This window comes from Trichoderma reesei (genome assembly GCF_000167675.1).
Source record: "Trichoderma reesei QM6a unplaced genomic scaffold TRIREscaffold_12, whole genome shotgun sequence".
In the NCBI taxonomy this organism is placed as follows: domain Eukaryota; kingdom Fungi; phylum Ascomycota; class Sordariomycetes; order Hypocreales; family Hypocreaceae; genus Trichoderma; species Trichoderma reesei.
The window spans coordinates 291,500-304,092 of NW_006711159.1; the positions used below are offsets into that span (position 1 = coordinate 291,500).

Genomic DNA, 12,593 nt, shown 5'->3' on the forward strand with positions numbered 1-12,593 from the left:
CCTCCTGTGTCTCGGGAGAAACAGTCCGCGGTCCTCTGGGGATCTTCATGCCTGTTGACGATGTTTTGGGGGGGGAGAACGCAGCTTTCGGCAGACTGCTACTACCAACACTCCTGTATGGAACGTGGACTAGATGAGGATGAACCAGGAGCCAATGGGCAAACAATACTGTCGGTATTTGATTGTAGCCGAGAAAAGAAAGCCAGAGCCATGTCGTCGGGAATTCCCAATGATTCAGGCGGGAGTATTCAATCCCGTGTCTCTAACACTGGGTAGCGTGCAACAGGAATCGGCGTGCAAGTAGAAATCGACCACAATCTGCCCTGAAAAGCTTGATTAGGATGCATTCCATTGTCTTGATCCAACGCAGTCTCACACGCACTTCGGGAGAAGAAGGGAGCAAGGGACTATCCGCTGCAACACGTTCTCTCCCTTGACTCGGGATGCGGATAAGGAAGAAACAGCTGGTGACGTGGAATTGCTCTGCGGGAATCGCGCAGGTTACCACGATATTTATAGCTGTACAAGCCCAAGTCCCAAAATATACTGTATCGTGTCGTGTCGACATCTGCTTAGTCCAATGCTCAGAAACTCAGGGGTAAATAGGTGATATGGTGCATCCGGCCGGGCATACCATCGATTTTTGGGTGGGAACGTGTCTTCTACTCTAGTCTCGTTATAACAGATGGGAAATCATCTCAGTAGATTGTGGTTATTCTGCTATTTGTGAGTTTCCATCATTCCTAACGAGAAGTTGGTTCCATGGTGTTGGGTTGTTGAAATAAGGGGGGGGCGGAACAGCAATGGAACTCGCGCTTACATTCCAACTTCGCGTATGGGAAAATGCTCTGTAACCATCACGCAATATCTATCATGGAATCTTTGAAAAAGAGAAAAGAAAATGTGCATGTATGCAGCATAGGTAATCATGCGTGTCCATAAAACCAGAAAAAGTGGTGGACCTGTGTCCCAGCGCCTCTCCCACGAGACACCTCTCCAGCCTCCCTCATCAGCCGCACAAAGTCATCCTCAATCTCCAGCGTAAGACTCTCCATGTCCTCGCCCAACACGCCACAGTCAACCCGGCAGTCCCTCATGAGCTCTCGCAGGTGAAGCAGGCGCTCCGACACCCTCACCAGCTCGTACGCCACCTCGCGCAGCCCTCGTGAGACCAGCCACGGGTCCTCCGTCTGCCGCTGTAGGGCGGAGGCCTCGCGGAGGTAGACCAGCCTTTTTTGCCTCAGTACGGCGTAGGCCCTGCTGAAGCGGTCTGTGAGGGCGGCTGCGGTGGGCTGGGTTGACATGGTTGGAAGGTGGGTTGTTGTGTTTGCAGTCTTGTTTTGATGAGAGACTGTTTGTGATTGATGTTGTTGGGTGAAGATGAAGCGAAGATAGGTAGGCAGACAGAGGATGGATGAATGACGGGAGGACGAGTCGCTTAAATACTTATGGAAGATGGTAGAAAGAAGCCTCAAATGTCTCCGTAGGCTCCAAAGGCCTGGGATGTGTCCGGCTTTTATATCCATGAGGCAGCATAAAGTTCGAGGCGAACCTCTGCTTCCATCTCTCCATCTGTCGTAGTGCAAAGTAAAGCCTTGAACCTTGACTGGAAGGGAATGATCTCTAGAATATGGAATAGTAGGATCCAGCTAGACTTTTATTAATTCTAGACAGAATAAGGTAATAAGAAGATAGAGAAAGTAAAAAAGTAAATCTAGTAAATATATTATAAAATATTAAATTCTATATATTCTATATATAGTAATAAATAACCTACACTTATCTTAATAAATATATTAGTATTATATAAAAATAAATATATATAGATATATATAGTAGCTATAAAGAGTATAAATATATAGATATATATATATAGCCTATGATATTAAATAGGTTATATATTTTACTCTTGCTTATTACTGTTATATGACTTGTCGTGGTGTAGGCTGATGCTTGATAATGCCGTTAACAGAACGTTACTGACAGAGCATTGCTGACAGAAGGTTGCCTACCCAGCTTCGCGAATGACGGTAGCAATCACTGGTCATAGGAACAAACAACAATCATTCGCAAAGACAAAAGCTTTCTAAATGTGAAAAAGAACGCCTAGTTATCCTATATTTTTCTTCTCTCTTCCCGCTTACCCATCCGTCCATTTTTTCCTACCTACCCCCTAATGTTTTCTCCTCTACCCTGCCCTTTTGCATATAGGTGACGTAGAAGATTCGTTACCTCAAGGGTTATTACAGAAACAAACTAGAAACGAAGATGGTTGTTATACAAGGGTATATGATTTACAGAGGCTTGCCGCCAATGAACTCAGACCATGCCCGGACCTCCGAGGGGATGCCCTCGGGGCGAGGGAGCTTCTCGCTCATGCACTGAGCGAACAGGATGGCGGTCTAGGCAAATCGTTAGCATAGGTGTTACTTGACATGATGGCACAGAGATGGAGTGTAGGACTCACCTGGGGCTCCATGAAGAGGGGCACGCCAAAGTCGACGGCATTTCGGCGCATCACGTAGTCGACGTCCTGTGTGGTCTTGCCGCGGGCAAGAGCGAGGTTGAAGACGCCGCGGATGTCGTACTTCTTGAACACCTCGCGGAGGGCACGCTTGTCGTCGGTAGGGAACTCAATCACCTCAACCTTGACGTTGTGTTTTGAGCTGGACTCAATGAACTTCTTGACGTCGTTGCTGGCGGCGTACAGGGTGTAGCCGAGAGGGGCCAGGTAGTCGACGACCTGGGTCAACCAAGGCTTGTTGAGCTCACCACCAAACAGCAGACCCTCGCCAGGCTCAGGAACGCGGAAGTTCATGGTGGACTGCAGGGAAGTCCAGTAGGCGTCAACGAGGTCCTTGCCAAAGCAAGCAATCTCACCAGTAGAAGCCATCTCAACGCCCAGGAAGGGATCCGCGCCAGCGAGTCGAGTCCATGAGAATTGAGGAACCTTGGTGGCAACGTAGTCACGCTTGACAGTCATGACATCGGTAGGCTCAGGGACATCCTTGCCAACGAGAGCCTTGGTGGCGACGTCGATGAAGTTGGTGCCAAGAACCTTGCTGACGAAGGGGAAGGATCGGGAAGCACGGAGGTTGCACTCGATGACCTTGAGCAGCGGCTCACCACCCTCGGGGTTGTCGGCCTTGATGATCTGCATGTTGAAAGGACCGGTGATCTTCCATGCCTTGGCGACCTTCTGAGCAATCTCCTTGAGGCGTTCCATGGTGCTGGCATCAAGGTTGACGGGGGGCAGGACCAGGGTAGCGTCACCAGAATGGACACCAGCCTGTTCAACGTGTTCACTGACGGCGTGAAGGATCAGGTTACCCTGAGAGGCAACGCCATCGACATCAATCTCCTGCGCGCCCTCGATAAACTTGGTTATGACAACGGGGTGGTCGGGAGAGACATCGGCTGCAGCCTCAAGCTTCTCCTTGAGGTCCTCCTTGCTGCGGATGACGGTCATGGCAGCTCCAGACAGGACGTAACTGGGACGAACCAGAACGGGGTAGCCCACCTGCTCGGCGAACTGCGCAGCCTCTTCAACAGAGGTGAGTTCCTTCCACGCAGGCTGATCAACGCCGATGCTGTCGAGGATCTCAGAGAACTTTTGGCGGTCCTCAGCCTTGTCAATGTCCTTGGGATCGGTTCCCAAAACTTTAGCGCCGCCAGCTTCCTGCAGGCGCAGTGCGATGTTCTGGGGGAGCTGGCCTCCTACAGACACCACCACACCTTGGGCCGCCTCCAGCTCGTAAATATCCATGACACGCTCATAGCTCAACTCATCGAAATAGAGTCTATCAGCACTGTCGTAATCGGTGCTCATCGTTTCCGGGTTATCTCGGGAATGTTAGTTAGGTTCTGGTGTTCTGGGGGTTGCGTTGGGTTGCGTGGGTGTTTTGGAGGTTTGGGGGGTCAGGGGGGTGGACTTACAATTGATCATGATGGTCTTCTCTCCAAGCTTTCGCAGGGCCTGAGTAGCGCCAACAGCGCACCAATCAAACTCGACGGAGCTGCCGATACGGTAGACACCACTGCCGAGAATAATAGTGCCCTTATCATCGAAGGTGACGTCGTGAGAGGAGCCGTTGTAAGTAGTGTAAAGATAGTTGGTGTCAGCAGGGAATTCCGCAGCCAGGGTATCAATCTTCTTGACCCAAGGGTGAATGTTGAAGCTGCGACGACGGGCTCGGACTTCATCCTCAGTGCTGTTGACAGCGTTCGCGATTTGCTTGTCAGAGAAGCCCATCTTCTTCGCCTTCAAGATCTGCTCCTTCTGCAGCGCATCGAGGCTACCAGCAGCTTCGAGCTCGCGGGTGCAGTCAACAAGGTTCTGGAGCTTGTACAGGAACCACTTGTCAATCTTGGTCAACTCGTGCACCTTGTCAACAGAGTAGTTCTCGTGCAGCATGGCCTGTCCGACAGCGAGCCATCGACGATCGGTGGGGTTTTGGAGCTCATAATCGAGGTCCTCGAACTTGTCGCCCTGGAAGCCGACAAACTTGGGGTCAACCTGCCGGATGGCCTTCTGGAAAGACTCTTCAAAAGTTCGTCCGATGGCCATCACTTCTCCCACCGATTTCATGGCGCTTCCAATGTCTCGCTTCACGTGCTGGAATTTGGAGAGATCCCATCGGGGAATCTTGGTGACAATGTAGTCCAGCGAGGGCTCAAAGTTGGCAGTGGTGGTCTTGGTCACAGCGTTGGGAAGCTCGGGCAAGCTGTGTCCCAAGCCGATCTTGGCCGCGGTGTAAGCAAGAGGATATCCGGTAGCCTTAGAAGCAAGGGCAGAAGATCGAGAAAGACGGGCGTTGACTTCGATAACCCTGTAATCCAGACCATCTGGCTGCAAGGCATATTGAACATTGCACTCCCCAACAACTCCCAGATGGCGGACGATCTTAATGGCGGCTGTACGAAGCATGTGATACTCTTCGTCCGAAAGAGTCTGGGAAGGCGCGACGACAATTGAATCACCGGTATGGATGCCCAGGGGGTCAAAGTTCTCCATGTTGCAGACGGTGATGCAGTTGTTGTTGGCGTCTCGGACAACCTCATACTCCACTTCCTTCCAGCCCTTGAGGGACTTCTCGACCAGGATCTGAGGAGAAAGAGTGAGAGATCGAGCGGCCATGTTGCGAAGCTCCTCCTCGTTGTTGGCAAAGCCCGAACCCAGACCACCCAGGGCATAGGCAGCGCGGACAATGATGGGATATCCGATTTTTGAGGCAGCATCGAGCGCCTCATCCACGGTGTTGACAGCAATTGACTTGGCGATGGGAATGTTGATCTCCTCAAGAGCCTTTGCGAAAAGATCTCGATCCTCGCTGACCTCGAGGGTTCTCACGCTGGTTCCGAGGACCTTGACGCCGTACTTCTCAAAGAGGCCGAGTCGCTGCATCTGGACACCCAGGTTGAGAGCAGTCTGGCCGCCTATTCGCGAAATATTAGCTCATCGTCATACACGTATTCGCTTCGCAACGGAGGTCCACTTGCCGAAACTCAGATAGATTCCATCGGGACGTTCACGCTCGATGACATAGCTGACATATTCGGGGGTGACGGGCAGATAATACACCTCGTCCGCAAGGGAATGGTTGGTTTGGATAGTGGCAATGTTGGGGTTGATGAGGACGGACGCGACGCCGGCCTCTTTGAGGGCCTTCAGAGCTTGTGCACCTATGAAGCGTGGTGTTGTTAGCAAATATGCACGGTATAGCGATAGAGAGTAGTGGGTTTGGGAAGGGAGCGGCAGCAAGTGGCAAGGAGGAGAGCCATGAAGCAAGAACTCACCTGAGTAGTCGAATTCACCGGCCTGTCCAATCGCCAGACCACCACTGCCAATAACCAGGACCTTCTTGACATCGACGTTGACCTTGGGCTTGATGACGCCGCTGTCGAGATAGGCCTTGGGGTTGGGCGCCGCCTGAGTGGTCGAGGAGTACGGTCGGAAGACGGAGATCGTGCCCAGCCTCTTGGGAGCCTTGGCCGGCAATGAAGCCCTGGCCTGCGTCCGCAGAGCGGCTGTGGTGAAGAGACGAGTCGGGAGCGTTCGCGGGAGTCGGGCGCCGCTCCGGAGCAGAGCCGGCGCCCGGGCAGCGGCCAGCGCGGCAGAAGACATTGTCGCAGGCATTGCAAGCTGATCAATGCGAGAGTTGCTCCGTCCAACGAGCAGCCGTGGCCCCTATTCCAGGTTTCCCAATTGACCGGTTTGTGAGCTGAGAAGAAGGGAAAAGAGAAGGAAGACGGGACGTTGGCTGGTGTCGAGGGGGAAAAATGTTTATATTGGGGTGGGGAGTTTAAGAGGTTGCACGGGCGTTTGCAGGATTGGACCAAAAAAAATAGCAGAGCGGCCGCCGATTTCTGGAGCACAACGAGTCACCGATTAGATAACGATCGGAGAGTCCCCCAGCTTTTTCCCTGGCTGCCTTGGTCCGCTTTCTCTTGATATGAGCCTATTCTGGCGAGAGATAAAAACCAAGAACAAGTCGAAACCCCGGCAGAAGCTGTGGAGCAGATCCAATCCGAGATGGATTCTGACGCGGGCTCCATCGGAGTCGACCCAGCAGAAAAATTTCCACCCCAAAGAGAGAGAAAAAAATATGACGTTGTGGGGAGCGTCACCAGGGGAAGATGAGTCCCTATCGTCATGAGAGTTGGACTACACTACGAGTTTGTCATATCAATTGCAATCATTATGAGTTTGCCAGAGCATTGGCATTATCCATGAGGGCCTGATCTGATCGTCAGCTCTTAGAAACAGCCGTCTTCTTTTATATACTATATCGAAATAGCGATTGGGAGATTGTTGTTGTGCGAACATCTCCAGCCGGGTTGACAGAATCTAACCCTAGCAGTTAGCACAGACTTTGGTTCGACCTGTTAGAGCAGGCTACTAATGTCACTACTACTCGATCTACCTGATGCCATCCCAGCCATATCTCAGCCGGCCAATGAGCATCAAGACGTTGCGGCTGTTAGCCTCTCTCGCCCGTTCTTATCGCAGCCCATAGTATTACTACTACTACTACCACAAGACCAGCAAGACCAGTCAACCGGCCCCCCAGCAGAATCCCGGCTCAGACACCGGAGCTAGGCTGGAGCCAATCTCACACTGCATCAACCGAATCCCTGTCTGAATCGGCGACTGCACGGGCCATCGCTCAGATCAATTCAACCGTAGCTGCCGCTGGCCCCATCTGCGTCTCTTTGCACCTCGCTTCACCGCGCTTGCGTCTAGCTCCGGTATCGCACACCCGAATGAGTCGAACCTCTACAAGACTGGCCATGACTCTGACGATGATTCAATTTGCGGATCAACTTGATGTTATGAGTCTTGAGTCTTGACGTGCAGCCAAACTCACTTTGGATGCTTCGGCAGGTGTATGTTGCATGCTTCTACAAAGTTGACCTTGCGGGTTCCTGAGTCCAACATTAGTGCTAGAAACCTGCATATGAATCGCGGATCGGGACGTTGAATGTTGGACCGGCCGTGACCGTATCAAGAATGAACCACAAAGACATCAGACAGCGAATGCAAGCGCCATACCAGAAGTCCCAGGTGCTGCATGTCAGTTGGCTGCCGAAAGAAACAAACAAGAATGGTTATTCTCAATCCTGTGCTTCTACAAGTCGGGCGAAACAGTGGTCGACGATGCAGACGCCGAGAAGGTTGCCATGCTGGAGGATGTATGAGAGTAATGGAAACCACTGTGTATAATTTGTAGTGTAATGCCTCGATATTGATAATATTATTTGCCTTTCACGCTGAACATTATTATGTAACTGGGTTAAAAAACACGCCCACTGGCTATTGTGAAGAAAGAGTAACGGAAAGCTGTCTCTACTGGCTAATAGCTTGCTGCGTTTCTGGCAGAACATTGTCGTCTGTAGGAATAAGCTGAGTATTATCTTACTTATGGCAATAGTTAGCTATATTATGCTTATAGAGATATAAGACATGATATGTATAGTGTAGGTATATAGCTTTATTCTATATGCTAAGTGAAAGAAATAGCTTAGATAACTGATATTTACTCTAGGTAGATTAAGTATATATAGCTTCTCGACTGCCTTTAAACACCTTCTGGGGCGAGATAATATAGCTTTAGGGCACTCGCCTCCTTAGAGTGTTGCTTGCAGGTTCAACATGCGAGTTGCTGTTACTGCCGCGCCATTTCTTCAGTTTCATCTCACCCGGATCCGCGTCTTCACTGCTTGTAAGTGCGACTGTGAATGCAAGTATACGCGCTGCTTCACCAATATCAGATATGTTAAGCATCATGGCTCTGGATCCAATGTTACTGTTGCAAATGTGTAGAAACGAACTTCTACTTCTTGATGACGGACTCCTTAGAATCCCATAGGACCGCCGTAGAGTAACTCCATCTCCAAGCCTAGATACCTGCAAACATTTATCTTATCTCAAGCAACTTGTTCAGTACATTTCAGGACCATCCCATCCCATCAGATACACTCGTTCATTATAGCAAAACGAACCGTTGCAAGCTCCAGCAAATTCTCGCCCGCCACCTTGAGAACACTGCATCTATTCACCGAACCCCCTTCCAAAAGTCCAACGACCTACTCGCAGTGACTCGCAAGACAACCCAACTCACATCTCCTCACGTCGACTGCTCGGACGCTCGTCACATGCTGTTCGACATTCCTTCAGAACACAATGGAGTTCACGAAATCGAACCACAAAACGCCCTCCGTATTGAACAACATCTCTCTGCATGTTTTTGCAAAGCAAACCGACTTTATAAGACGCACGGGCGTGCCAGTCAAAGATTCCAACCTGACCACCACGTCTATTCGCAGCATCCCCCGAGCTCGTCTGCGAACACACTCCTCCGACTAGTGATGTCGACAGAAATGATGTGCGAACAAATCATCAGATACGACTGCGGCCACATGTGCCGTCGCATGATCCCCTGCATCCAGCGAGAGCCCAAGCACCACCACTCACTCACCTGCTTCTCTGCCCTCTCCCTCCACTCCTACGAACCAGAGCGCCACGAGACGCCCAAGCTCGAGCGGCGTGCTACTCTCTGCCCAAAATGCGAAGCAAAAGGCGAAGACGGTAAAGTGTATGTAAACGGTACAAGGCGGGCAAGCGCTCCTCCGTTCGCGGCAGGGCGGGAGCCCAAGTCGGTGCAGCAGGGCGAGAAAAGCACGGCCACCAAGGTGAGTGCGAGCGTCGGCCGTTCAGTATCTTATCCGGTAAGATCTCCTCCTCCCCGTCTGAGGCGAGTTCGGGATACGGGCAACAGCTCACTGCGCAACGAGTATAATCGTCTCGAGCCGCATCTTGATCCACGTCCTGCGCCACGCCCCGAACCACGAACTGCATCGCATACCGAACCTCATACCGACGCTCGTCTCGTACCACCCCGGAATCTTGGCTTTGGGGCTCGTCGTGGTCGAAGACACCGCCCAGAGGACATAGTCACGCAAAATCTCGACTTGGACTGGTTCGCCTCCTCCTTGGTCCCGCTCTGCGAGAGGTCTCCAACAAGCCCTACCAGCGTCACTGGTCTGCTAGAGTACAGCCAGGGCAACCGAAACGTGTCAACCTTATCGCTTGGTAGGCTCAGCCGGTCGACTTCGGTTCTGAAGATGCTTCAAAGGGGTCTCCAAAGACAGCCTTCGATGGAATCATTTGTCTGCGCATCAGCACGAGAGGTGGAGAGAGGCGAAGAATAAGAATTGTAGTTTTGATGATTTTTATTCGTTTTGTTCAGAGCCTATGGCTGGTAAATGTTACAAATGTCGATTAATCAAACAAAATGGCATACCGTACTTTTTCCGTGTGCCCACCACATCCTTTGATACATTGTGCGTGATATGTATGAGTGCAGATGCTGTGCACTTGTCCATTGTAGGTAGCATCGAAGTACCGCACCGTCGCTGCTTGTAGTCGCTGTAGAAATGAAAAACTTTTTTGGCGGCTTTAGCCCATCTGGCAATGCAGATGATTGAGAGCGCTTGCTTGCAACATCAAGATTCTCCGCTAAGATCAGATTAATGAGATGGGTGGCTTGTAGATTGCAAGTTGACGCAATGGAAGACTTGGTCGATTGGATCATGTTTGCGGTTTTATCCGGTCCCGGTTCCAGCGCCAAGTTCGTTGATTGAAGGGTAAAGAGTGGGTTGTCGTGGTGACTTGTAAAAAATGATTCACGCCTTGAGCATTGACCAAAAATTGTCAGCTGCCACTCTCAAGGACAAAGCCTCGAGCCATGAGGCCATGCTGGTTCAGTTGGCCTTGCCGTTCTTCGACGCGTTCTTGAACTTGGCAATCTCCCTCGAAACGGCTTTCTCGACACGAGCCTGGAGCTCGCGCCGGTATCCAAGCTTGAAGAGCATCTCGAGCCAGACGAACATGGGGGCCAGGAAGATGGCCTGGATGAGATTGTCCACCAGGGCAGGGGCGCGACCCTCGAAAGCACCGTGACCGATAAACTGTGCGATCCAGCAGACGATGTGAACTCCAAGGGCAACCTGGAAGGTCGTGGTGGGATCACGGAGGTGCCATGAGTTGACAAACGCGGTGCTGCCGAGGCAGAAAGCGGCCAGCACAAAGCCCGCCACCGGCTCTAATAGCAGGTAAAGCGCTGCATACAGAAAGGCAGCGATCGTGCCAAGGTTGAGATCCAGGTACGGGACGGTGAGCCAGCTAGGCGTGTGAATGAGCGTGCCCGTATACGTGGCCTGGATTAGAGAGTAAGTAGAAAAAGGAGAATGTCAGAAATACCAGCTAGCTGAACGTTGTTGAGATGGCAAGGGGCCTGAACGTACCAGAGTGAACCCTGATACAAGGAGCAGCGGCACGCAGACCATGTGAATGGCCACATTGACCGAGTTATGGTGATAGGCGCCATACTGAGAGGGGAGTTCTACAGTCAGCCGGAATGCCCGAGCGAGGCTCAGAAGAGGCGAGGTGTGCTCACAAACGTCAAGTGCCTTTCCAGATCCAGAGACATTTTCACGCGGCCCGGAGCGGGAGAAAGGAGGCGAGGGACAAGGCCGGGAAGTGCTCAACAAAATGCGGATGGCCAACCTGGAGTCCTGCCGCCAGTCCGAAGAATTGGCGCGAACCAGCCGGGCACGTAGGGAAGAAAAGCAATCGGACACGGTGGCACGGCGGAGGAGGCGCGAGAGATGCGACGCGGAATCGGCGCAGGGCAGCGTGCTATCGAGGTGGAAGCGATGAGAGCCGGTCCGGCATGGGAGAGCAGAGGAGGGAGGAAAAGCTGGAAGCGACAGGCTGGAGCTGCGATGAATTGGATGCAAGAGGTCAGGAGGATGGTGGAAACGTCGCGGCGCCGGAAGCGCTGAAAGCTGTGCTGTGCTGTGCTGTGCTGTGCGGGCCTCTGTGCTGAAGGCCGCTGTGGAGGAACTTAATGCGCTGATGGCCCCCGAAGGTGGTGGGGATTCAGCGAGTTGAGCAGCTGGAGCCTCGGGTCAATCCTCTCCACTCCCGCCGCGAGCCTGGGGGGGTCAGCAGTGTGCAAGACACGGTGAGATGGACGGGATTCAGAGCGCGGTGGGAGGGGATTGATGCATATCAACAGAGCTGTACATGACACGATGCGACGCTCGAAAAGGGGGTCTCTTCTGACCGTGACTCAACCGTCTTGTTTGAGGTACGAGTAGTCAGAAGCCTTCAGCTCCTGTGCTGGGTTGCGACTCTCGCCATGGAACACCATGGACATTACTCGAATCAGGCGCGAAGCCATCGGATCGCACGAGGCTGCCTATAGCCTGAACAAGCCCCCATAGCAAGTGGACGGCGTCATGGTCAAGTCATTCATGTTTACCTCTTTGCGCTGCTTCACGGTAGCAGAATTCCATGTCACGCAGTAGCTCAGCAATTGGGTTCTGTTGTCGGTTCCTGCTCATCTTAATCTCATCTTACATAACAGGCTGCATATGTACAGCTTGTGCTACCCTACCAACCTACCTCTACATGTAGGTACCAGACAATATCACGGCATTCACCTCTTCACTCCAACTTTCCAAAGACATGTGACAGACCCCTACTCTGGCTTGTATGCGGAGTAAATAGGCTCTGCGTCTTACCCCAACCTTCAATGCAGCGCAATCGCACGAATGACCTCAGGCTGCGGTTTTCCGCTGCTCGTCCCATGCGGCCGATTAGCCCCAAAGGCAATCCTCATCGATGCACTGCACGGCAGCCTTACCTAATCAGCTCGACCGCATGATGAACTGCCGCACAGGCCACCTGCGAGTCCCTTAGCGCCGGCTCTAGAGAAATTCCAGGTCCCAACCAAATCATCGCAGCCTCGTCGCGTTCCATCTTCATCTACCTCAGCGCCAGCTCCTTCAGTCCAGCCGAGGCAGCAACGCACACCCGAAAGCGCAGAGATCCAGCTGTGCGTGTTGCGTCTGCTTCGACGGCTTCCATCCCTCATCGTCTCATCATCCGTCTCCCGCCTTGTCGCCGGTCTCGATCCAACCGCCCTCCCTCTCTCCGCCGACGTCGATTGCCTCTCCTTGCCTCCCCCGATTGACCATCTGACATACCCTGCCGCGCGCGTGCGCCCACGCGAGATCGAGATACG

At 52.3% G+C, this 12,593-nt stretch overlaps 3 protein-coding genes across 3 annotated transcripts; 1 reads left to right on the forward strand and 2 right to left on the reverse strand.

The window, feature by feature from the left end:
- Positions 1-2,294: 2,294 nt before the first annotated feature.
- TRIREDRAFT_108459 (carbamoyl-phosphate synthase, arginine-specific large chain) lies at positions 2,295-6,124 on the reverse strand (the record flags this gene model as incomplete). The annotated part of the gene is made up of 5 exons (XM_006966322.1): positions 2,295-2,402; positions 2,468-3,843; positions 3,937-5,436; positions 5,506-5,682; positions 5,797-6,124. 5 exons carry the CDS (start codon positions 6,122-6,124, stop codon positions 2,295-2,297), a joined length of 3,489 nt encoding a protein of 1,162 aa, XP_006966384.1.
- Positions 6,125-8,152: 2,028 nt separating this feature from the next.
- On the forward strand, positions 8,153-9,711 carry TRIREDRAFT_108460 (uncharacterized protein; the record flags this gene model as incomplete). The annotated part of the gene is made up of 2 exons (XM_006966212.1): positions 8,153-8,222; positions 8,474-9,711. The coding sequence occupies 2 exons, from the start codon at positions 8,153-8,155 to the stop codon at positions 9,709-9,711; spliced, it is 1,308 nt and encodes a 435-aa protein (XP_006966274.1).
- A 552-nt stretch (positions 9,712-10,263) lies between these two features.
- Positions 10,264-10,991, reverse strand: TRIREDRAFT_4370 (ER membrane protein; the record flags this gene model as incomplete). The annotated part of the gene is made up of 3 exons (XM_006966132.1): positions 10,264-10,719; positions 10,807-10,890; positions 10,959-10,991. 3 exons carry the CDS (start codon positions 10,989-10,991, stop codon positions 10,264-10,266), a joined length of 573 nt encoding a protein of 190 aa, XP_006966194.1.
- Between the last annotated feature and the right edge of the window lie 1,602 nt (positions 10,992-12,593).